The following is a 23,012-nucleotide window of genomic DNA, read 5'->3' on the forward strand; positions in this document are numbered from 1 at the left end:
TGATGTGAAAATTTTTTTATTAATTTATTATTTTTAAAGTTTCTTTTAAAATTTAAATTTACTATGAGGCATACTAAGAGATTGCCACTTGTCATCACTTGAATTGACTATCAGTGCCGCGTATATATAAATTAACGTGTTAATGCAAAGATACCAACCTGAGTAATGTAATACAATTTTAGGTACTAACAAAGCCTAAAAAATATTAAAATACCAATTAGGCACAATTGAATAAGTATAAGGACAAACTACTTATCAAGGTTATCGACTCCCTAAAATAGAATATTTTCTTTTTAGCCTCTTTACCATTTATAAAATTTTAAATATTAGTAATAAAATTACACTTTAAACTTTAAAAATAATAAAAATTAATTTTATTTTTAAAAATTATAAAAATAAAAAACTATTAATTAAATTACATTTTTATTAATTTATAAATATACGATTTAATTCCCATCCAGTTGATACATCAACAGTTGTCTATGTTATTTGGTTTCGCATTTTATATATCCAAAGTCCCCTTAAGAGTTTCAACGACGCCGTTCTAATGTCACGAATCCTAGGGTTTCTCTTAAAGAACGGAACGACTAAAGCCTTACTGTAAAGTAAAATATAAACCCTAAGCAAAATCCTAAAAGGAAATTACATTCGGATCCAGTATGGACAAGAACATGTTAGCAGGTCTCGAGGGTCTCCCTGAAGAAGATAAGGCCCGAATGTCCGCCATGATCGACCATCTTCAGCTTCGTGATAGGTGTGTTTCACGCTCTTTTTTCCCCTCAAACTTCCCATTTTTCCATCTGCAAATTCGCTTATTGACTTCCCTATTTGCTTCCTGAATTGGTTATGTAATGAAGTTTTAGGAAATGGGTTCTCCTTATTTGGAGTGTATAATTTTTGGGTTTTATTTTTAATTGTTATGTTTGGTTTGGTTTGTGGTTAGCTTCTCAGATTGTAGATAATGCAGGGGTCCCAAATTTCCATCTGGGTTTTGCTGCTTTGTTTATAATGAGAAGCTAAAGAGATGTTCTCCTTAAAACCCGTGCAGCTTTTTTCTGTGTTGCCTCTGGACGTTTTGGGAACTACATTTCTACAACATGAATTCTGATACCCTTTTTAATGATGATTTAGCTAGTATTGCGCCAAGCCACATTAGACTTGAGATTAAGCCCATCGGGTCTGGAGCTCTTTAGATAAAATCCTCGCTACAAGTGCATATTTCGGGATTCATTCGTAATCTCACCTTACCGAACAAGGCCGCTACTGTCTCAACCAACAGCTTGTTGGTAGCATTTTGTTGTATTTGCTTTCATAGAATGGAGTTAAGTTTGGTGGTTGACACATCTTCACTTGGACTATAGCTATCCCAAAATTGATCTTTCCTGTTTTTGTTTAGAACTGGCCTTACATCTTCTGTGGGTTAAGTTGCCTTGTCAGTCACTGGTTGCTGAATTTTTAGATCCTTAAATCAATGTCAGCTTTTTCATGCATCAAATGTAGTGCTACAATTATGTTTATGTTGATTTTCCTGATACTGCTTATAATGCTACACTGGATTTTGTTTGTTTATAATGCCTACCTGGGATTGGGGAATGATTGATGCTTATGATATTGTTATTTGCATAGACTTATTGGCATTATTGCCCTAAGGCAAATGCCTCTTTTAAGACAGAAAAGGGGGTTGGCAGGGTTTTTGCGATGTCCATATTTCAATAAACAACCTTCTCCATAGCTTTGAAGGCTTTGTAAACTTCTATATGTACTTATTAAAGTGCCAATTCCAATTAACCAACAAAAATGGACCTGTGTCTGGTTAATTGCTTTGTGCTTTTGAATCTAAGCACCTCCTTACTGCTATGGAGGTGTCTGTATTGATCTAATTATCTGTTCTTTGATGTGCAGTCTAAGAATGTATAATTCTCTTGTGGATAGATGCTTCAATGACTGCGTGGACAACTTCACTCGCAAGACTCTGCAGAAGCAAGAGGAGACCTGCGTCATGCGATGCGCGGAGAAGTTCTTGAAGCACTCAATGCGTGTAGGACTGAGGTTTGCAGAGCTTAACTCGCAGGCCGCAACACAGGATTAAAGCTAATAAACGACCATGAGTTGGAGCTCAAAATGTTTTTGCATATCATGTAGAATTTTCTTCTTTTGGGATAAATTGGGTTCTTCCTCAGATGAAAAGCATTACGTTGCTGGGGTTGAGAATTGTTGTTAAATCATAGAATTTGTTATTGTTGATTTCCTCATAAGAAATTCAATACAATTGAATAGATATTCGTTATGCAAGATGGTTCATTCACAGATGTTGAAATCCCTTTATTTCCTTTTTGTTCTCAAGACATGACCCTATGCAAAACGGTGGTGGCATATTATGGGGTTGCTTATGATTATCAACATTTCTTTGGAAATTGAGGCGAAAAGAAAACCTACAGGCACAAAATCGAATGCTTAGTTTGAGATTTTAATCGGGTTGATTTTGGATCATGTTAATCCAGCTTGAATCTATTTGGATTTTTAAATTTTTCGGTTGGTTAATTTGGGATTTTGATTGTTTGAGTTTTTACTTCGAAACATTTTAGGTTTAAATTAAATTTTTATTTGAATTAATCGAGTTTGAAGCTTTTTTTCAAGTTAAGATTCTTTTTAACTATTTTGAGATGCTTTTATTGTTGTTTATGAGTTTTTTTGAGCTTAAATCATTTCAGATTCAAGTTAATATAAATTAAATGAATTTAGATTGCTAACTTATTATGATAATGTCAAGTTGGATCAAATTTGAGTTTAGATTTATCTATGGGTCAAAATCAAAACTCTCTGCAATTTGAGCTTAGATTACCAGAAAAGAAGGGAAAAACATCAGCAAAAGACATGAGAATAGCCATTCCTCGTACCAACTAACAAGTATAACAACCTTATTATATATTTCCCTGTTTATCCCAAACAATCCAAAATCTAAACCACGATGCTTCAATCTCTGACTCTCATTCCCAAAATGGCGAAGAACCCACCTCTCAAAGCTCTTTCCCTGTTCAACTCTTCAATCCTCCAAGGTCTTCAACACACCCCTGAATCCATATCCTTCACTCTACACATTCTTCTTTCTTCCAACTTGCGCTTTCATTCTCAGTCCCTTCTCCTCCAAATTATCTCTGGTAGAATCTCCTCCCCTTTCTTCACTCCGTCGTCTCTATTCCACTATTTAACTCAACACTGTTTTAGTCCCAACTCGATGAATCAAATCCGTCTGTACGAATCCATTATCAACGCCCATGTTCAATCCCAGTTACCTGATCAAGCCATTTATTATTTCAATCAAATGGTAGACAAAAACTTTATGGTTGGACCCAATACTTTCAATGGCATAATGGATTTCCTTATAAAATTTTATTGTTTTGAGAAAGCTTGGACCCTATTTCAAGAATCCAAGGGTAGGGTTAAGTTGGATGTTTATAGTTTTGGGATACTGATCAAAGGGTGTTGCGAGGCAGGGGATTTAGGCAAAAGTTTTGAGCTTTTAGATCAGATTGAAGAGTTGGGTTTGGCTCCAAATGTTGTTATATATACTACTTTGATTGATGGGTGCTGTAAAAATGGTGACTTGGAGGAGGCAAAGCTGTTGTTTGCCAAAATGGAGGAGATTGGTTTGGTTCCTAATGAGTATACATACACGGTTTTAATCAATGGGTTGTTTAAAAGGGGACTTGAAAATGATGGGTTAGAGCTATATGAGAAGATGCAGCGTAAAGGGGTAATTCCTAGTTTATATACTTACAATTCAGTGATGAAAGAGTATTGCAGTGAGGGAAAAGTAGATAAAGCTTTCGAGATGTTCGATGAAATGCGTGAAAGAGGAGTAGCATGTAATGTTGTTACGTACAATATATTGATTGGTGGGTTGTGTAGAGAGAAAAGGTTAAGGGAGGCTGAAAAATTAGTGGATCAAATGAAGAGGACTGGTTTAAGTCCGAATTTGATTACATATAATTCGCTCATAGATGGTTTTTGTAATGTTGGAAAGTTGGAGAAGGCTAGGTATTTATTTGGTCAATTGAAAACCAAGGGTCAATCTCCATCTTTGGTGACTTATAACATTCTTATTTCGGCATCCTCTAGAGCGAAAGACTCGACAGCAATTGCTAAATTGGTGAAGGAAATGGAGGAGAGAGGGATAAGACCTTCTAAAGTAACGTATACAATTGTAATTGATGCATTCTTTAGATCAGAAAACACAGAGAAAGCATTTGAATTATATTCGTTCATGCAGAAGGCCAGTTTGGTTCCGGATGTTTACACGTACGGTGTCTTGATCCACGGGTTGTGCATAAAGGGAAACATGAAGGATGCATGGAAACTATTTACATCAATGGATGAAATGCAGTTGAAGCCTAATGATGTGATATACAACACGATGATTCACGGGTATTGCAAACAAGGTAGCTCCTATAGAGCCCTGAGGCTGCTTCAAGAAATGAGAGAGAAAAGGCTCGTTCCTAATGTAGCTAGCTACAACTCTACTATTGGAGTTCTTTGCAAGGATGGGAAATGGCAAGAGGCTGAGGCCTTAGTGACTGAGATGGTTGAATCACGTTTTAAACCTACAGTCTCCATATATAATCTAATCTCTGAAACCAAAAACAATACATAGTTGAAGGTTTCTAGCACACAATTAAGTAAAATGTGGATGCCTGATGGCTTAAATTGATAAAACTGAGCTTTCATTGTGTGAAGGAAGATAAGAGAAACTCCTGGATGTGATATATTTTGAAGGAAAAGGAAATGCAGGATGCTGTGAATAAAGTGAGACCAAAAATTATAGCTCAATGGCTACCAGTTCTGAAGGAGGAGACATGAGATATACAAGCAGTTCATTCAGGGGTATTTGCTCCATTTCTTTGTAAGCTTCAACCACTTTCTCTATTAACTGTTCATTAACTCCATTGTTGTTGAAAAGATCCTCTAGATTGATTGGTTGATGATATGATTATAGCCCTTTACTTCCCATATTGCAAATTCAAGGCCAACAGCTAATTTAGAGTCCGGCTGAATGGTGCAAATGAAAGTGATATAGAACCTCTAGATTGAACTTCTGAATTATAATTTGCCACTATACATCTCTAAGCAAGTAGTTGAAGATTTGTGTTGGGAAATGAAGAAGACAGTGACGAAGAAAGGGTTTGAAGATTTTGTTTTTAAATTCCTGATTTTTTTATATTTTTTAATTTCAGGTCTTTAATTTATGCAATTTTATGTTACTTTGGGATAAAGAAAAGTTTATTTATTTTTTAAAAATATTTTTGATCCAACAATTTTTATGGAAGTCTCCCTATTCTGATCATTTAGCTCTTTTATCTGACACAATGCCAACGGCAGCCCATGATTGGGCCACGCATCAGTATTTAACACCATTAGGGCCAGATACCAAATTGATAGACGGAATAAAAGTTCAGGTAGCACATTGGATAAATTGAAAATGCAGGTGCACCTCGACAATTTTGTCAAAGTAATGGGGACTTTTTGGTCTTTACACAAACAAAAAAATGAATAAAATGGCATTTTAGTAATTACGGGGAAAAGTGCTCTCCAGTCCACTCTACGCACAGATTCGCACACATGGGCGACAACGCACAGTTTAATTTCATCCCCTCTTAAATTACTGTTAGCTTTTTCAGCTTTGAGGTTTCTTATTTCTATTAAATCAGCTAGTTCGCACGTTTCTTCTCCTCCACTGTGATTTTATTCTCCTGTCTATACCAAGGCCCCTCAACAGTCAAACTCCTAAGTAGTTAATGAAGGTGGTTTTCAGCTCATCTACTTCACCCACTACTTTATTTTTTCATTTATAGATAATCAGTCCTTCCCTTTTCCTCTTTTTGATTCCCATCTGTTTCTGCCTAACCGAACTGCTAAAGATTCCCCTTTTCGTTATCGTGCGCTCTATTTATATCCCCTTAGGTCTCTTTCTTTGGTATTCACCTAAGTTTCAAGTTTCTCCTCTTACGTAATCCATGGAAGCCTGCTTCTTCGATACTCTCAAGGCTCAATCTTTCTGGGTTATTTTCCTTTTCACTTTGGGTTCTTTATCACTCTTGAAGTTCTCATTTGTTTTTCTAAAATGGGTCTGGATCAATTTTCTTAGACCTGGTAAGAATCTAAAAAAATATGGCTCCTGGGGTCTTGTTACTGGACCAACTGATGGTATCGGCAAAGGATTTGCCTTTCAGCTGGCTAGGAAAGGGCTTAATCTTGTCTTGGTGGGCCGTAATCCTGATAAACTCAAAGACGTTTCCGATTCAATCTTGGCCAAGTATGCCAAGATTCAGATCAAGACAGTTGTTGTGGACTTCACTGGCGATCTTGATGAAGGCGTGAAGAAGATAAAAGAAACTATTGAAGGACTGGATGTGGGGGTTTTGATTAACAATGTTGGGATTTCATATCCTTATGCCAGGTTCTTCCACGAGGTTGATGAGGAGCTGTTGATGAATTTGATTAAGGTTAATGTTGAAGGTACCACAAAGGTAACTCAAGCTGTTTTGCCTGGGATGGTGAAGAGAAAGAGAGGCGCAATTGTGAACATTGGGTCTGGTGCTGCCATTGTCATCCCTTCTGATCCACTCTATGCTGTTTATGCTGCTACTAAGGCGTAAGTGTTTTGACACTTGCAAAGTTAATTGGGGTTTCATTTCTAGCTTTTAGCATCTAAGGTTCATCTTTCTCTCGGATTGTTTCAGGTATATTGATCAATTCTCTAGGTGCCTTTATGTTGAATACAAGAACAGTGGGATTGATGTTCAATGTCAGGTAATGTTTGCTAATATATGCCTATGATTTTCTGCTTTGATTCCAGGAGTTTTAAATGCTAGAGTAAGGCTTTTTTTCATGGAACTTGAACATCTATCCTTTGCCATTGCTGGATTTGTCTAAATAGCTTGGCTATGCTTCTTTTTTCTTTTTTTTTTACTATTTCGAAATCTGATTACTGGAAGCGTTCCACCACCTTATTTGTTAGACTGAGTAATCAATAATTGAACGATGACTCTATAGAATTACCATTATATGTAAATTGCAGTTCAAAATTCTACCTACAAACAACCTAATTTGCTAACATATAGTGATTCTGGAACAAAGTTTTCTACAAGGAATCTGTATAGGCCGTTTAAGCAGTCCGTTTGTCCTGCTAAGTTATCAGAAACTAGCTACATATAATTATCTTATTTTCTTGTTTCAAAAGGCGTCTTGTTTTATCTACTTCACCTGAAATATTGACAATTTTGATTTGCTTATTGAACTTACTATGGTCAATAAATTATGCTATTTAAGAACCCTGGGATATTAAATTGTTTATATTAGCTAATTTCTTTTGGGGGAAAAGAAACAGTTACTGTTTTGGGCACTGTAACTCTTTCAATCACTTTCACTCTCTTAGTATAACATGTTATTACGAGTATATTAAGAAAGTTTGCTGCTGTATAAGATGGTGAACAAGAAAGCTGATTCAACAATGTTTTATTCTCTCTCTCTTTTTAATGACATTAGTTTAATTCCAGGAATGACGCTTAGCTCATGCTACTGAATTACATAAAACATTGTCATTTACAGGTCATCAATTTTCACATTAGCTTTGGGAAACATTGATGTAGTTACCCTCAGTATCGGTAGCCAAGGTTACACTGTGTTATATTGACAAAAATAGGGAGGGAGGGTTATTGTTGAATGGGGTAGGAAGTCTATCCATTCGTATAATCACATGATAAAAGTTGAACCTCTATGAATTTGATGTATTTAGGTTGGTTGACAAAAGCTATAGCTTACAGAAGGTTGTACTTTAATGGCCAATGATCTGGGTAACTTAATATTGAGAGCAGCTATACTCTATTCATTAACATTCTCTGATCGATCAATGGGTTTCTTAATGCAGGTTCCATTATATGTGGCAACAAAAATGGCATCAATCAAAAGATCGTCTTTCTTTGTTCCATCAACAGACGGATATGCTCGTGCAGCAATGCGGTGGATAGGCTATGAACCTCGTTGCACGCCCTACTGGCCCCATTCCATCCTCTGGGGCTTGGCTTATTCACTGCCAGAGAGTGTGGTTGATGCATGGCGTTTGCGCTTTTCTCTTGGCATTCGAAAGAGGGGGCAACTCAAAGATTCTAGGAAGAAGGAATGAAAACAGATTGTTGAGTCTGCTGTATTTTGTGTTCATGGAGTTGAGTGTTTTGGTTGGATGAATGAGCTCCAGAACCGTCCAACCCCCCAAATATTGTAATCGCTTCATAAATTTGTTTTCAAGCATTGCAATTGCATTGTGACACTTCCATTATGTAGGGAAGGATAAGGATGAAAGCAAACAAATGTATGAATCGTCTGCCTGCATGATTTGCTTTTACGAGTTTAAAGTATACAAAAATTTGTAATGCAATACTAATATTTCTAGCTAAGCAAAAATGTTCAAATGATTAAAGTTTGATCTAGCTAAGCAAAAATTGCTCAAGCTGTCGATTGAAATATAGATAAATGGGTACCTTAAAACCAGTTAACCGAGTATTCATGTTTGGAGTATAATAAAAAGGCACAGGGACAATCACTAACTACGAACAAATATCATAAAATAAATATGGAAAATACAAAATATATAAACTTTTAAAATTTAAAGGTTAATGTATTATATAACCTCATAATTACACTCAATTATCACTTTGGTACTTAAATAATTTTTGCAATAATTTGGTACTTAAAATTTTCAATAATTTTTGCAATAGTTTGGTACTTAAAATTTTCAATAGTATATCACTTTACCTAATTGTTAACCACATCTCAAAAAAAAAAAAAATGCCATGTCGTTGACTTCTATTTTTTGAAATTCTAAAATAAAAAATAGAAAAATATAAAATATTATATAAAATTTCCAGAAATTTAAAAAATTAATTTTTTAAATATATAAAAGAAAGAGCGAAAATACCAAAGGAAAGAGCGAAAATACCAAAGGACAATGCAACCTTCCATATTTATGTCATAAAATTGCCAATGAATTCCCACCCACACCATCAAACAATGCAATTTTTTCCTTTTGCATGAAATTGTTCTTATAATATATATATATATATATATATATATATATATATATTAATTCACCATTGGAATTTGTTTTATATAAAGGAAATATTGTTTATAGTAATTTAAAAATATATATAAAATTTTGGTGTTCAATTTTACTAGCTCTTAATTTCCTTTATACAAAATATATATAAATTTAAAAAGAAAAAATAGAACTAACTGCTATCTTACATGATGAACATATTATCTAAAAATATATATTTTTATTTTCACTCTTTCTTTCAATAATATGTATATTTTTCAAAAACAGTATATTTTTTTTGGAATTTTTCATAATTATTGAACTTTTCTGATTTCTTAAACAAAATTTTATCTCTCTTAACTTTTTGCTATTTTTTGGATTTTTAAAAAATTTATTGCGCAAGAAAGAGAAATTTTAAAAATAAAAAACATTCAAGATTATTAAAAGTACAATAGATATTTATTTATCTATATTATTTTATTATTAGACACTTTAGAGCATCTAAGTCATGAGCATTCATTGTTCCTCTTCCACAACTTCTCAGCGAATTATAGTGCCTATTGTAGAAAAAGTGACACATGGAACATGGCATATAGATGCACTAAACATTGTGATTTCACTTTAAATCTAGAATGTGCCACATTACGACTCACAGCTTGGTACAAGTATGATAGACATCCTCTTATTCTAGCTTGTTATGATGATTCAGATTCTTCTCAACATTATTGTGATCTATGAGTATGAAAGGGATCCAAATGATTAATTTTACTATTATGCTAAATGTGATAACTTTTACCGTTCCAAATGTGCTCTTGGGGATCTCCCATTTCTGAATATTAGAAGCAACATTGACAAGCATCTTTTTCATAAACACTCACATCCATTCACTATTATGAAAAATATATGGGATTGCCCTCCATGTAAATTTTGCGGTGAGGTTTGCAATGGATAAGTCCGACAATGTAAAGAGTCTGAATTCAATTTTAGCGTCCATTGGAACTGCACTTATCATTTACGCTGATCCTCCAACTCCAATGAATCATTGTTTTAATGAGAGAATATAAGTTCGAATTTTAGAGACGATATTATAAGAGGGATAACCACTAGTGTATTTTATTTAATAATTAGATTTGATTATAATTATTTATTTTATTATTAATTACAATAACTATTTGTACTTATATGTGGGGTATGTTTGAATAATCTTTGTAAATTGAGTGTAATTAAAGTTAGGGAAGAGCATTCCATCAAATTGAGTAAAAAAATACTTTAGTTAGTTGAGTTGACGAATTAAACTTTACCATCCTAGCTCGATTTGAATTTTTCTTTTCAAATTAAATCAAGTTAAATGAAATTCAAGTTGAATCAAGTCGAATAATTTATCCTAGTTAAATTAAAATAAAAGTTAAAAAACCAATTACAACTTTTGTTGACAATAAAACTAAATTTCAAGCTACAATATATAAATTTGAGAATATATATATATATATATATATATATATATTTCAAACCTCTTTCAAAGCAAATATTAGAAGAACAAAAGAATTTAGTACGGTAAACTTCATTTGATAATTAATTTTAAGATCTCAAATTTATCATTTTGGAAAAAAATAATTTTTATAATTTAACATTTTATATAATATTTAGAATTTTATATAATTTTAATTTTTATAGATATTTTAAAATTTTGAAGATTAAATTTATTTTGTTGTATTGTTTTTACTATAGGAGTAATTTGTTCATTTTCGAAATTGACAAGAGCCCAAATGATATTTACACCAACTTATTATTCAAATTATAAAAATTCAATTTGGCTCCACCTAAAAAATTGAATTACTTTGATTCAAAAATCTAATAACTTGAATTATATAATTCAAATAAGTCAAAAGTAAAAAAAAAAAATTGAATCAAATTTTGCTCGCCCTTACGTAAAATAACTCAATTATTTGCTCCAATACTAATAAGGAAGGTTGAAAATGTTGGAGAATCATGCTATACAATCCACTATGATAGTTTAAAATTTTCATATTAATTCATTTTCTAAATATATAGTTGTTAATAATAATTTATATTATCAAATGTAACATAAAGGACGTTTGATTCATCGAATCTTGGATTAAATTTTGTAATAAGATTATAGGTAGAATATAAGATTATTTTATTTGGTTTATTTAATTAAAATGTAAAATTTAAGTGTTCAATAAACCTAAAACAAATTTTATTATATTATCAACATCACTTCCTTTAACATTGTTTTAGTGTCTAAATTTTGATAAAATTATAATAATTTAAGAAAATCATTTTGACCCTTTGATTATCATATGTATTTAGCTAAACAAGTGGCAGTTTAGTTACTTTAACATATTATCTTTTTATTGTAAAATATGCATATTTCCAATTAATAAACACTCTTTTATTTAATTAAAAAATTAAAAATAACGGCCAAATAAAATACTATAAGGTAATATTCATGACTCTTAAAATAAAGGAAAATAGAAGAAATTATCTTAAAAATGCTGTAGTTATCGCACAAATAATTTATTGATTCAATATATTGAATATGATTGATAATTTTGAATTAAAAATCTGAAAGATTATACAATATTTTAAACACTCAAAATTATAATTACTAATTTGAAACATTTGCAGTAGAGAAAATGAAGATATTAAACCTGGCAATCTATTTAATCACAACTTTAAACTTTTAATCCATTGATATAAAAACTGCAGTAATTATAGTTAAAATATTATTAAGGCATTTGTCATGTAATTTCATTATTTGGTTTTGAGGATATTCTGGATTCCTATTTTACCTTTTCGGCCTTTGTGCTAAATTTGTACCACCAGCCTTAAGGTCTCTCCCTTTGTTTATCATTTCTTTTCTTTTTTATTGGCATTCACATCAAGTTTCCATTCTTTTCAATTTTGTATACTAGTGGTGGAACTGATTGACATCCCCAAATTACCTCCTCCTTTTAGCACCATTTCCTTTCTTCCTCTCACCATTTTGGTAAGCACGAGGCTTAACCACAACCAAGTTTTCATCTAATGGATCTCACCCTGTCTGAGACTAAGAAAAGGGGAGAGATGGAACTTCAACATTTCTCCCATCACCATCCTTTGCTCTTCATTCAACACCAAAGTGTTACAGATGAAGCAGCTCAGTGCTTTGGGTGTGAGGAACTTATAGACGGTCCAAGCTATGGCTGCAATGACTGTAAGTATTATCTTCATAAGAGATGTGCGGAGTTAGAGTTAACCCCCCACCTTAATCATCCTTTCCACCCTCAACACCTTCTCACTCTTTTGCCTAAATCTCCTTATAAGGGTACATGGAGCTGTGATTTTTGTCGGAGGCGGCCTTCTTCGGGATTCGTTTATCATTGTGATCCTTGTAAATTCGATCTGCACATCAACTGTGCTTTGCTTCAATCATCCATTGCTCCAAATTATCCTACTTCTTTGCATCAACATCCACTGTTCTTCATTCAAGACCATAACGACGAAGTCAATCGCGATTGCTCCGGATGTATGAAACCATTATCTGGTCCAATTTACTATTGTTTAGATTGTTACCTTTCTGATAAACGCTGCTTTATCCTTCATAAGCAATGTGCAGAACTACCTCTTGAGATTAATCACCCCTACGACCGCCGTAAGCATCCCCTTACTCTCTTGCCGAAACCACCTACTCATCTTCACAACTGTAGCTGTTATTTGTGCAAAATTCAGTGGGAAGGGTTTGTTTATTCTTGCTCTTTTTGCAAGATTGAGCTTACTCTTGATGATTTTTTCTCACCACAAACAATCACGAATGCAAGTCATGAACACCCATGGATGCTTCTATCAAGACAAATGTCATTTATTTGTGATTTTTGTGGCACCACTGGAGATCGCACCCCTTATCTCTGTGCTACATGTAACCTTCTTGTCCATAAAAATTGCATTTCATTGCCACAGAATATCATGATAACGCGACATCATCATGTTATTTCTCACTCATATTCTCTTACGCAACTAGATGAGTTGTGCAGAATTTGTTACGAGGAAGTCGATACGAGGTATGGCAGTTACCATTGCTCTGCTTCTGATTGCAATTATATTGCTCATGTGCATTGTGCAACAGATAAAGCAGTTTGGGATGGAAAAAGCATCCCTGAAGACTATGATGAGAGGTCCATGGTAGCTCTTGATGAATCTATAAATTGGATTACCGATGTTGTTGAACAAATGAGTTTTGGAGAGAATACGGTAGCAGTTGAGATCAAACATGCTTATCATTATCATAATTTAAGACTCACTTTTAGTGGGGAGAGGAACGACGATGGCCAATGTGATGGGTGTATGAGGCCTATCTCAACTCCTTTTTATAGTTGTGAGCAATGTAAGTTTTTTCTCCATAAAGAATGCGCTGAATTGTCGAGAAAAAAACGACACCCATTTCACACGCACGGACTTATGCTAAAAAAATCAAACACAAGTGTTTATCCATTATGTAGTTCTTGCAGACGTTTATACCATGGATTTAGCTACAAATGCGATGATAAAGGTTGCGCATTTGAATGTGACATTCGGTGTATTTTATTATCAGACACTTTGGAGCATCCAAGTCACGAGCATTCATTGTTCCTTGTCCACAACTTTTCAACGAGTTGCAATGCTTGTCGTAGAGAAAATTACTACTTATCGGCACTAGCATATAGATGCACTAAGCGTTGTGATTTCATATTAGATCTACATTGTGCCACATTACCTCTCACAGCTTGGTATAAGTATGATAGACATCTTCTTACTCTAGCTTGTTCTGATGATTCTGATCCTTCTCAACATTATTGTGATCTGTGTGAGCATGAAAGGGACCCAAATGATTGGTTTTACTACTGTGCTGAATGTGATAACACTCTCCATTCCAAATGTGCTCTTGGGGATCTCCCATTTCTGAAGATTGGAAGCAACCTAAAGCATTTTTTTCATAATCACCCACATCCATTCACTATTGTGAAAAACATATGGGATTGCCCTCCATGTAAATTTTGCGGCGAGGTTTGCAATGAACAAGCCCTACAATGTAAAAAATCTGAATGCAACTTTAGCGTCCACTGGGATTGCCGTTATCAGTTGCGTTTGTGAAACAGACAAGTTACAACTTCACAGATTTGTATGTATTTGCATGACTGCACCAATTTGTCATCAACGCTCATGGCTTTTGCTTTTCATTCTGTTGTTAATGTTTGAGCGCTTCAAGTTTGTTTAGATGAAACAGAATCGGTAATTAGTTATCATTTGTTATTCTACTGGGTTGTTATCATCTGTACTATGAAGCAAGGTTTGATTTGATTTATATATAAATCAGTGCATGTTCTGCTCAAGGATGGAATAGGGTATATGAATGAATTGAACTTCCACAAGGTTAGTACCATTTTCTACCAAACATTAAGAGAAATTGCAGGGAATAATTATAGGAGTGTATGAATGGATTTTGGATCCTTTTTGATGGAGTTGAGTTCGGGGTTAATCGAGATTTTGGATCCTTTTGGAATTTTTTATAATTAATGAATTTTTCTGGATTTGTTAACAAAAATTTGAATTTTTTTAACCTTTTGCTATTTTATGAATTTTTCCAATTTTTTTTTAAATCTTATTGCGCAAGAAAGAGAAATTTCCAAAAAAGAAAAACATTCAAGATTATTAAAAATATTATTTTAATACTCTACTTCTCTGTTTTCTTCAAAATTGTTCCAGAAAACTGATTTTCCTGTTGTTTATTTCTTATCACCAAGGTAAGAAGCAAAAATCTTCCTTTTTATATGAAATCAGTTCTTTCTCTCTTTGTTTTTCTTGTTTTTGAAAATGTAAATTAACGAAGATGCATTTTCTGGAAAATAGAAATTCCAAACAGAAAAAAGAAAGTTATTGTCAATTTACATTGATCTAAAGTTTTTGGTTATGTACTGAATGGGTTTAGTTTTTGGACATTTTAATATTTTTTTTTCCTTTTGCAAGTTTTCTAAAATAAGTAAAGAGGATGAATCCCGATAAATTCACTCACAAGACGAATGAGGCTATGGCCGGGGCTTATGAGCGCGCAACGAGCCTTGGCCATGCCCAATTCACTCTCCTCCAAGTTGAGTTTCTTTAATATCCGACTCCCAAGGCATCTTTTATCAAGCAATCTCCAAGCCCGACTGTGGTAGTGCCGCACAATACGTGGATAGGGTATTCCATCAAGCCTTGAAAAAGCTTCCAGCACAGTCACCTGCACCAAACCAAGTCCGTGCTAGTTATTCTCTTATTAAGGCAATCCGCCACGCCCAAGCCGCCCAACAGTCTCGCGGAGATACCCATTTGGCGGTCGATCAGTTGATTCTAGGCCTCCTTGAGGATTCTCAGATTACGGATTTGTTGAAAGAAGTAGGGGTTACACCAGCAAAAGTGAAATTCGAGGTCAAAATGCTTCGAGGAAAAAAAGGGAAAAAGATGGAGAGTGCATCCGGGGGACACTACATTTCAAGCATTAAAATCATATGGGACTGACCTTGTTGAGCAAGCAGGGAAGCTTGATCCTGTAATAGGCCGAGATGAAGAAATTAGAAGGGTCATTAGGATCCTGCCTAGAAGAACTAAAAACAACCCAGTTCTAATTGGAGAACCAGCTGTTGGTAAAACTGTTGTGGTAGAGGGTTTGGCTCAAAGAATTGTGAGGGGAGATGTGCCTAGTAATCTTGCCGATGTTCGACTCGTTGCATTGGATATGGGTGCACTAATTGCAGGAGCGAATAGAGGAGAGCTTGAAGAAAGATTGTAAGCGCTTTTGAAAGAAGTTGAGGAAGCTGAAGGGAAAGTGATTCTCTTCATTGATGAAATCCACTTAGTACTTGGCGTTGGTTGAACCGAGGGTTCCAAGGATGCGGCCAACCTCTTTAAACCTATGCTTGCTTGGGGTCAACTTAGATGCATTGGTGCTACTACCTTGGAAGAACATAGAAAGTATATTGAAAAAGATGCTGCATTTGAGAGAAGGTTTCAACAGGTTTATGTTGCTGAGCCTAGTGTACCGAACACCATTAGCATTCTTCAAGGATTGAAGGAAAAATACGAGGGTCATCATGGTGTTAGGATTCAAGACTGTGCCTTGGTGATTGCAGCTCAGTTGTCAAGTCGATACATTACTGGTATGCCATATTTCTTCTTTAGAGATGCTTGATCAAGTGTTAATGATATCTGTTTAAAGCATGGATTTGAATTTCTTTGCTGAGTTCTAAATGATATTAATTGGTATTTTGCTTCAAGACGTTATCTTCCTGACAAAGCAATTGATTTGGTTCATGGAGATTGTGCAAATGTGGGAGTTACAGCTTGATAGTCAGCCTGACCAAATTGATAAACATGAAAGGAAAAGAATGCAACTAGAAGTTGAGCTTCATGCATTGGAGAAAGAGAATGATAAGGCTAGCAAAGCTCAACTGGTTGAAGTAAGTTTTGACTCTCAAAAACTGATGGATTAAGTTTATGTTCTTACTTTTGTCGGATCTATAACTTTTTTTTTTTGGTTTAGGTCTGGAAAGAACTTGATGACTTGAGGGACAAGCTTCAGCCATTGAAGATGAAATACCGAAAGGAGAAAGGAAGGGTTGATGAGATTCGACGATTGAAGCAGAAGAGAGACAAACTCATTCTTGCTTTACAGGAGGCTGAAAGGAGATATGATTTGGCAATAGCTGCTAATTTGATATATGGGGAAATTCAGGAAGTGGAATCTACACTAGCCCAGATTGAAGGCACAGCGGATTAGAACATAATGTTAACTGAAACAGTTGGACCGGAACACATTGCCGACGTTGTAAACTGCTGGACTGGCATTCCCGTCACGAGGATTGGACAGAATGAAAAGGAGAGGTTGATTGGGCTTGCGGAGAGGTTGCATCAAAGAGTGGTGGGACAAAACCAGGCTGTTGACGCTGTTGCAGAAGCTGTTTTGAGGTCGAGAGCTGCATTAGGAAGGCCACAACAACCAACTGGCTCATTCCTTTTCTTGGGTCCAGCCGGTGTTGGCAAGACGGAGCTTTCTAAGTCGCTAGCGGAACAACTCTTTGATGATGAGAATCTGCCGATCAGGACCGATATGTCTGAGCACATGGAGCAACATTCAGTGGCTCGACTTATTGGGGCACAACTTGGGTACGTTGGCCACAAGAAAGGTGGGCAGCTTACAGAGGCAGCGAGGAGGAGGCCTTACAGTGTTGTACTCTTTGATGAAGTTGAGAAAGCACACCTTTCTGTTTTCAACACACTACTTCAAGTCTTAGATGATGGTCAGTTAACTGATGGCCAGGGCCGCACTGTGGACTTCAGAAATACTGTGATCATCATGAAATCAAACCTTGGAGCGGAACATCTTCTTTCTGGGCTTAGAGGGAAATGTGCAATGCAAGTTGTTCGCGATCGAGTCATGCAAGAGGTAGTTAAATGACCTATTTTTGGCACCATATACCTTTGTCATATAATGTTTTGAAGCAGTACTACTAACATTATGGTTTTGATTGTTTGACAGGTAAGGCGACACTTTAGACCAGAGTTGCTTAGCAGGCTTGATGAGATCGTCTTTTTCGACCCTCTATCACATGACCAATTGAAGAAAGTTGCTAGATTGCGAATGAAGGATGTTGCAAGCCGCCTTGCTGAAAGGGGTATTGCATTGACTGTAGAAGATTCAACATTGGACTATATCCTTGCTGAGAGTTATGATCCAGTAAGTATTAACATTTATATCTTATACATATTCAGATATCATTGAGGGTATGGCTGAATAGTAACAATGTCTCTTTTTTTAACTTTTGATATAGGTCTATGGTGGAAGACCTATTAGGAGATTGCTTGAGAAGAAAGTTGTGACCGAGCTATCAAGGATGCTTGTGAAGGAAGAAATTGATGTGAACTCAACAGTTTACATCGATGCTCCAAATGGAAGTGAGTTAGTGTATCAGATTGAGAAGAATGAAGGGTTAGTCAATGCAGAGACTGGGCAAAAAGCGGATGAATTGATCTGAATCAGAGCAAGAAGAATGTTCAAATTTAAGCGGATGAAAAATTTAAGTGTTTAATGTTGCTGTTAAAAAGTGCTTTTGAAAAGTAAAATATTCATTTTAGACATGATATTATAAAGAAATAAATATGTATTTAAATAATGTTCAAATTAGTTAATATTATAATATTTTAGTAAAAATATAAAAAATAATTTATTATAACTTATTGTTAATATTTTAATATATAATATTAATTTTAAATATTTCTAAGTAATTAATATTAATTATTTATTAAATTTAATTAGAATATATAAATTATATTTAAATATTTAAATATAATAATTAAATATTTGTAATTAGATATTGGCACAATTGTATTATTTTAAAAATATTTTTATTTTTAATTAATGCTTTTAACACATTTATAAAACTCATATTAAATAACCAAGAAAGAGAACACAAAATAATAGCATCAAACACATTTTAAGTTAAAAAGTAAGATTAAAAAAGTAAAATAACAGCCAAAAGTGTTTTCTAACTGAAAAAGCTAAAATTTACTGCTTTTTCATCTCTAAAAAGGCTCATCCCAAAAGTTAAAAAAGTTGCCCCAATGATATGTATTCTTCATTGCTTTTAAGAGAAAAGCACTTTATTTTAGCAAAAGTTCATCCCAAAAGCAACGGAGAACACACCCGAAGTGATGCTGCACAAGCAGTGAAGGAGATGAAAATTAAAGAGATAGGTGATGAAGATGATCATATGGGCTCATGAACCAATTTATTTGCTTTTTAGTACGTTGAAAGTATTAGGATGCTATACAAAAGACATCAAAGTATGTCAGGTCTTGAACATGCAACCTCAGTCGGTAAAGTTGATTTCAATCTCAAAGGACAACCTACACAACCCCAAAAGAAAGTAATCATAAATGAAATAATAATATGATTACATTTCGACTGGAAATGTGAAGATCACAAAGTGTAACAAACGCTGTGAAACAAATGCTTTGTAATCTCAAAATCAAAATACGGCATTGCACATTCATTCCAACTTTTGAGTACATTAGCTTCATATAATAACTGTACAGCCAAAAGGCATATATGGAAAAACTGAATGCCCAAGTTCTGGAGACGATTCACCCACTATACTTGGTAGGTAAGCAACTTTGGTTCAGGACCTTGATTCTGTTATCAGGCATAAAGAGGCGAAGCAGATGGCTGAGGGTACGCAGTCGTACTCCTTCCACCGGTAGCATCATCTGCACTTTGCCTACGTCTCCGAGGTACGCTGTTAGTATTGTTGTGATTAATTCTGGAGTCGTTAGAATCCTGGAGCTGCTCCAATGCAGTTACAACCTCATTCATGCTTGGTCTGAACTTGGCATCGATCAACAGGCATCGCAAAGCAAGGGTAGCAGCCTTAAAGGCTCCTTCGATTGTATACTGCCCTTCAAGGCGATTATCTAGGACACGAAAAATTTTGCGTTTGTTGGCAAGGTAAGGTTTGGCCCATTCCACCAGTTTATGTTCTCCAGATGGTCGATTCTTGTCAACTGCTCTCCGGCCAGATAACATCTCCAGCAGCACAACTCCAAAACTATAGACATCACTCCTTGCAGACAAGTGACCTACAGTTGAAGGGAAAAAATGGTATCATTCATCGTTTACAAGAGTAGAAAATTACATATACTCGGTTAACTGAAACAGGTTGCTAAGTACCTGTGGCAAGATACTCCGGAGCAGCATATCCGTAAGTCCCCATAACTCGGGTAGAAACATGGCTCTTATCACCTGTTGGCCCATCTTTGGCCAACCCAAAATCAGAGAGCTTTGCATTGTAGTTCTGCAATTACAATAGAGAACCATGTAAAGGAATTGGAAAGAATGCTTTGGCTTAACAAATCACATACCGTATCGAGCAAGATGTTGGAAGTCTTGAAGTCTCGATATATAACTCTTGTTTCCGCACTGTGAAGGAAGGCGAGTCCCTTCGCAGCACCGAGGGCAACTTTCAACCGTAGGCTCCAAGAAAGAGGCTGGAAATAAGAACCTCCTGGTACATGTAACTCAAAGTGTTAAAAATAAACAAAATGGCATCTAAAACAAAGTTTTGCTCGACCAAACCGACATATAGGCTAAAAGAACTTACTCCTGAATAGATGATTCTCCAAGCTGCCACGAGGCATGAATTCGTACACCAGCAGGCGGTGCTCGTCCTCCAAGCAATATCCAATTAGTTTCACAAGATTAGGATGATAAAGCTGTCCGAGAAAATTCACTTCTGCCTACAAGATCAAGATCAAACACAAGTAAATCTAAGCACTTCAATCTCAAAACAACAGAAAGTGACAAGCTTCATAGATAAACATCTTAAGCAAGCAAACTCAACACATTAAAATCCTTTCCACCTAATAAATGGACTTACCAACCATTCCTTGTGACCTTGGAACCCGTCCTGGTTAAGCCTTTTGACAGCAATAACAATGCCAGATCCAGGCTTGGTAGCAGTAAAGGAATTTTCATCGATCCACCCCTTAAACACGGAGCCGAAACCGCCTTCTCCAAGCACACTATCGGGACGAAAATTCCTTGTGGCCATTTTGAGATCAGCAAAGCTGAAACTTTTCAAATTGGGGGACTGCAAAATCTCACCCTCACTCCGAGGTGTCAAAGGTGCTGAAAATGATGAAACTTTGCTGTTGCTGCTTTCACTGCTAATATCTTTCCCATCACCACTATCATACTTTGAACTGAGCCCTGTTTCAAACATGTATAACCCCTCATGCATTCATTGATTGAAATTAACCCATTTTTGGAAGTACAATAAGGTCATCTCCCACAAATTGTTAGGATGTATGTTAAGTTACTAATGAAGATAAAGCTCTCAATAAACCAGAACTTTTAAGAAAAAAAATTATACTTGAAAACCCCAAAATTTCAAAGTACATAGCAATTAACAGATATATTATAGCATAATGTGGGATAATTGAAATACCTGTGTTGCTGTGGCTCTCAGCTTTAATACCGGCACTCAAGCAATTTCCCATTGCATCAAATACCTGAAAAATACAAGCCACCATCTTCAACTCTTCTTTCGTAGATCCTAAAACAAAGAAAAAATCGGTTTATATAACAAACCAGAATTCAACAATGAAATGAAGCAGATCTAAGTTCTATTTAAAAAAAAAAGAGAAAAGAAAAGAAAAAAGCTTCCCAAAACCATCATTTTTCATTACAAAAAAACAGATAAAAAGGTCATCTTTTTCTCTGTAAACCAAGCAGGGAAGGGCCTAAAAAAAAGAGCATCAAGAGAGAGAAGTTTACCAGTTTATTATAGCAAAAGCTTTAATTTTTCTTGTGCAGTACCTAGTGGCAACCTGCAAATAGTTAGCCAACGGCGATGATGGTTATAAATTTAAGAAAAAGAGAGAGATTTTTAAAGGAAGGTGAGATGAATTGCACCAATGTCGGGCTGGTCCCGCCTTTTAAGCGTACCGTGCTACACTCTGTCTCTCTTTCTCTCTCTCTCTCTCTCTCTCAGTTTAGTCAAGTCAGAGAAGGTTAGCCCTTGCACTCCATTGCCATCTTTCCTGAGCCGTTGGATCCTTTCTATAAATGATGGTGGCTGAGCTTCAACAGCTGGCTTCGTCCTTGTATGTAGCTTTCAAGTTTCAACTATGACATAAATAAACCGTTAAAAAGTGAAATTTTCTATCTGAATTAAAAAGAAAAAATGGTTTTTTTAATGGATAATTGTAGTAATTGGAGAATGGAGGGACAATTGGCAAGCCAAGACCCTGGCTTTTATTCAAGTGGGAGCTTTTAGCTTTGAAACCGCCACAGGGGCCCTCATTGAAGGAGGAGCAGCCAATTATCAATGGGGTAAGAAAGGGTACTCAAAGAAAAATACCAAAATAATACAAAGAAAAAATTATGTACCAAAATAGTACATTTGGGGTGGTGCCGCCTATTGCAGAGGCATGACCACCCCATGTCAGATTAAAATTATTGTGGTATCGGTCAAATTATGATGACTAAAATGTAATAATATAAAATATTTAGAGACACATTATGAAATTATACCATTTAGAATGATTCTTGAGAAAAAAGTGAAAGGTGGTGCTTTATGGCGAGGCATGACCACCCATGTCGAGATCAAAAATTCATGGTATCGGTCAAATTAAGACTAAAATGTAATAATATAAAATATTTAGGGACTGTTATGAAATTATACCATTTAGAATGGTGCTTTGAGAAAAAAGTGAAAGGTGCTTGCCTTACAGTGGCGGCACCAAACTAAATAAATAATTTCATATAAGCTCTCCTTTTTTGTTATTTTCTTTTATTCCCCTTCAACTCACTATATTATTTTAAACAAGCCCTTGACCTATTTTTTAATAAAATAAGCCCTTAACTTATAGTTTTTACTCAAAAAAGCCCTTTATTTTAATATTAAAGTAAATATATTTTACCCAAAATAAAGCTATTTAAAAAATATAAACTAATTCACATTTTAGATTGATGTGAATAGCTTATTAAATAAAAATTAAAATTTTAAAATTTCTTGAGAGTGCTTATGAATAAAAACTATAAATTAAGGGCTTATTTAACTAAAAAATAGGTTAAGGGCTTGTTTAAAAATAATATAGTGAGTTGAAGGAGGAATAAAAAGAAAATAACAAAAAAGGAGAGCTTACAAGGTAATTAACCCATATTTTAGTTTGGTGCCGCCACTTTGTCAGGCGGCACCCTTCACTTTTTTTCCAGTAGCCATTCTAAATGGTATAATTTCATAACAGGTCCTTAAATATTTTATATTATTATATTTTAGTCCTGCGCCGCAATTTGACCGACAGCTACAGTAATTTCTGATCTGACATGGGGTGATCATGCCTCTGCCATAGG

At 35.0% G+C, this 23,012-nt stretch overlaps 5 protein-coding genes and 1 pseudogene across 7 annotated transcripts; 5 read left to right on the forward strand and 1 right to left on the reverse strand.

The window, feature by feature from the left end:
* The first annotated feature begins 509 nt into the window (after nucleotides 1–509).
* LOC108483138 (mitochondrial import inner membrane translocase subunit TIM9-like) lies at nucleotides 510–2,309 on the forward strand. Of its 2 annotated transcripts, none has more exons than XM_017786363.2 (2): nucleotides 510–754; nucleotides 1,933–2,309. In XM_017786363.2, exons 1-2 carry the CDS (start codon nucleotides 660–662, stop codon nucleotides 2,087–2,089), a joined length of 252 nt encoding a protein of 83 aa, XP_017641852.1. In that variant the 5' UTR covers nucleotides 510–659; the 3' UTR covers nucleotides 2,090–2,309. The 2 variants fall into 2 exon arrangements, with proteins under 2 accessions (XP_017641852.1, XP_017641851.1); XM_017786362.2 differs by having other exon boundaries at nucleotides 512–754; nucleotides 1,903–2,309.
* Nucleotides 2,310–2,944: 635 nt separating this feature from the next.
* LOC108483137 (very-long-chain 3-oxoacyl-CoA reductase 1-like) lies at nucleotides 2,945–8,473 on the forward strand. The gene is made up of 3 exons (XM_017786361.2): nucleotides 2,945–6,649; nucleotides 6,738–6,807; nucleotides 7,925–8,473. The coding sequence occupies exons 1-3, from the start codon at nucleotides 6,012–6,014 to the stop codon at nucleotides 8,177–8,179; spliced, it is 963 nt and encodes a 320-aa protein (XP_017641850.1). The 5' UTR covers nucleotides 2,945–6,011; the 3' UTR covers nucleotides 8,180–8,473.
* Nucleotides 2,969–4,982, forward strand: LOC108483136 (pentatricopeptide repeat-containing protein At4g11690). Its single transcript, XM_017786360.2, has one exon. It carries the CDS (start codon nucleotides 2,969–2,971, stop codon nucleotides 4,649–4,651), a length of 1,683 nt encoding a protein of 560 aa, XP_017641849.1. The 3' UTR covers nucleotides 4,652–4,982.
* Nucleotides 8,474–11,913: 3,440 nt separating the features above from the next.
* On the forward strand, nucleotides 11,914–14,457 carry LOC108481054 (uncharacterized). The gene has a single exon (XM_017784227.2). The coding sequence runs from the start codon at nucleotides 12,137–12,139 to the stop codon at nucleotides 14,216–14,218; it is 2,082 nt and encodes a 693-aa protein (XP_017639716.1). The 5' UTR covers nucleotides 11,914–12,136; the 3' UTR covers nucleotides 14,219–14,457.
* Nucleotides 14,458–15,021: 564 nt separating this feature from the next.
* LOC108483263 (chaperone protein ClpB1-like) lies at nucleotides 15,022–18,281 on the forward strand (annotated as a pseudogene).
* An 832-nt stretch (nucleotides 18,282–19,113) lies between these two features.
* Nucleotides 19,114–21,941, reverse strand: LOC108483264 (probable serine/threonine-protein kinase PBL10). Of its 2 annotated transcripts, XM_017786550.2 has the most exons (8): nucleotides 21,603–21,941; nucleotides 21,432–21,484; nucleotides 21,103–21,210; nucleotides 20,533–20,864; nucleotides 20,257–20,392; nucleotides 20,018–20,160; nucleotides 19,827–19,950; nucleotides 19,114–19,735 (listed from the first exon to the last, which is right to left on the reverse strand). In XM_017786550.2, exons 3-8 carry the CDS (start codon nucleotides 21,185–21,187, stop codon nucleotides 19,299–19,301), a joined length of 1,257 nt encoding a protein of 418 aa, XP_017642039.1. In that variant the 5' UTR covers nucleotides 21,188–21,210; nucleotides 21,432–21,484; nucleotides 21,603–21,941; the 3' UTR covers nucleotides 19,114–19,298. The 2 variants fall into 2 exon arrangements, with proteins under 2 accessions (XP_017642039.1, XP_052882980.1); XM_053027020.1 differs by having other exon boundaries at nucleotides 21,103–21,166; nucleotides 21,432–21,940.
* Between the last annotated feature and the right edge of the window lie 1,071 nt (nucleotides 21,942–23,012).

Source organism: Gossypium arboreum, chromosome 1, assembly GCF_025698485.1.
Source record: "Gossypium arboreum isolate Shixiya-1 chromosome 1, ASM2569848v2, whole genome shotgun sequence".
Taxonomy (NCBI): Eukaryota; Viridiplantae; Streptophyta; class Magnoliopsida; order Malvales; family Malvaceae; genus Gossypium; species Gossypium arboreum.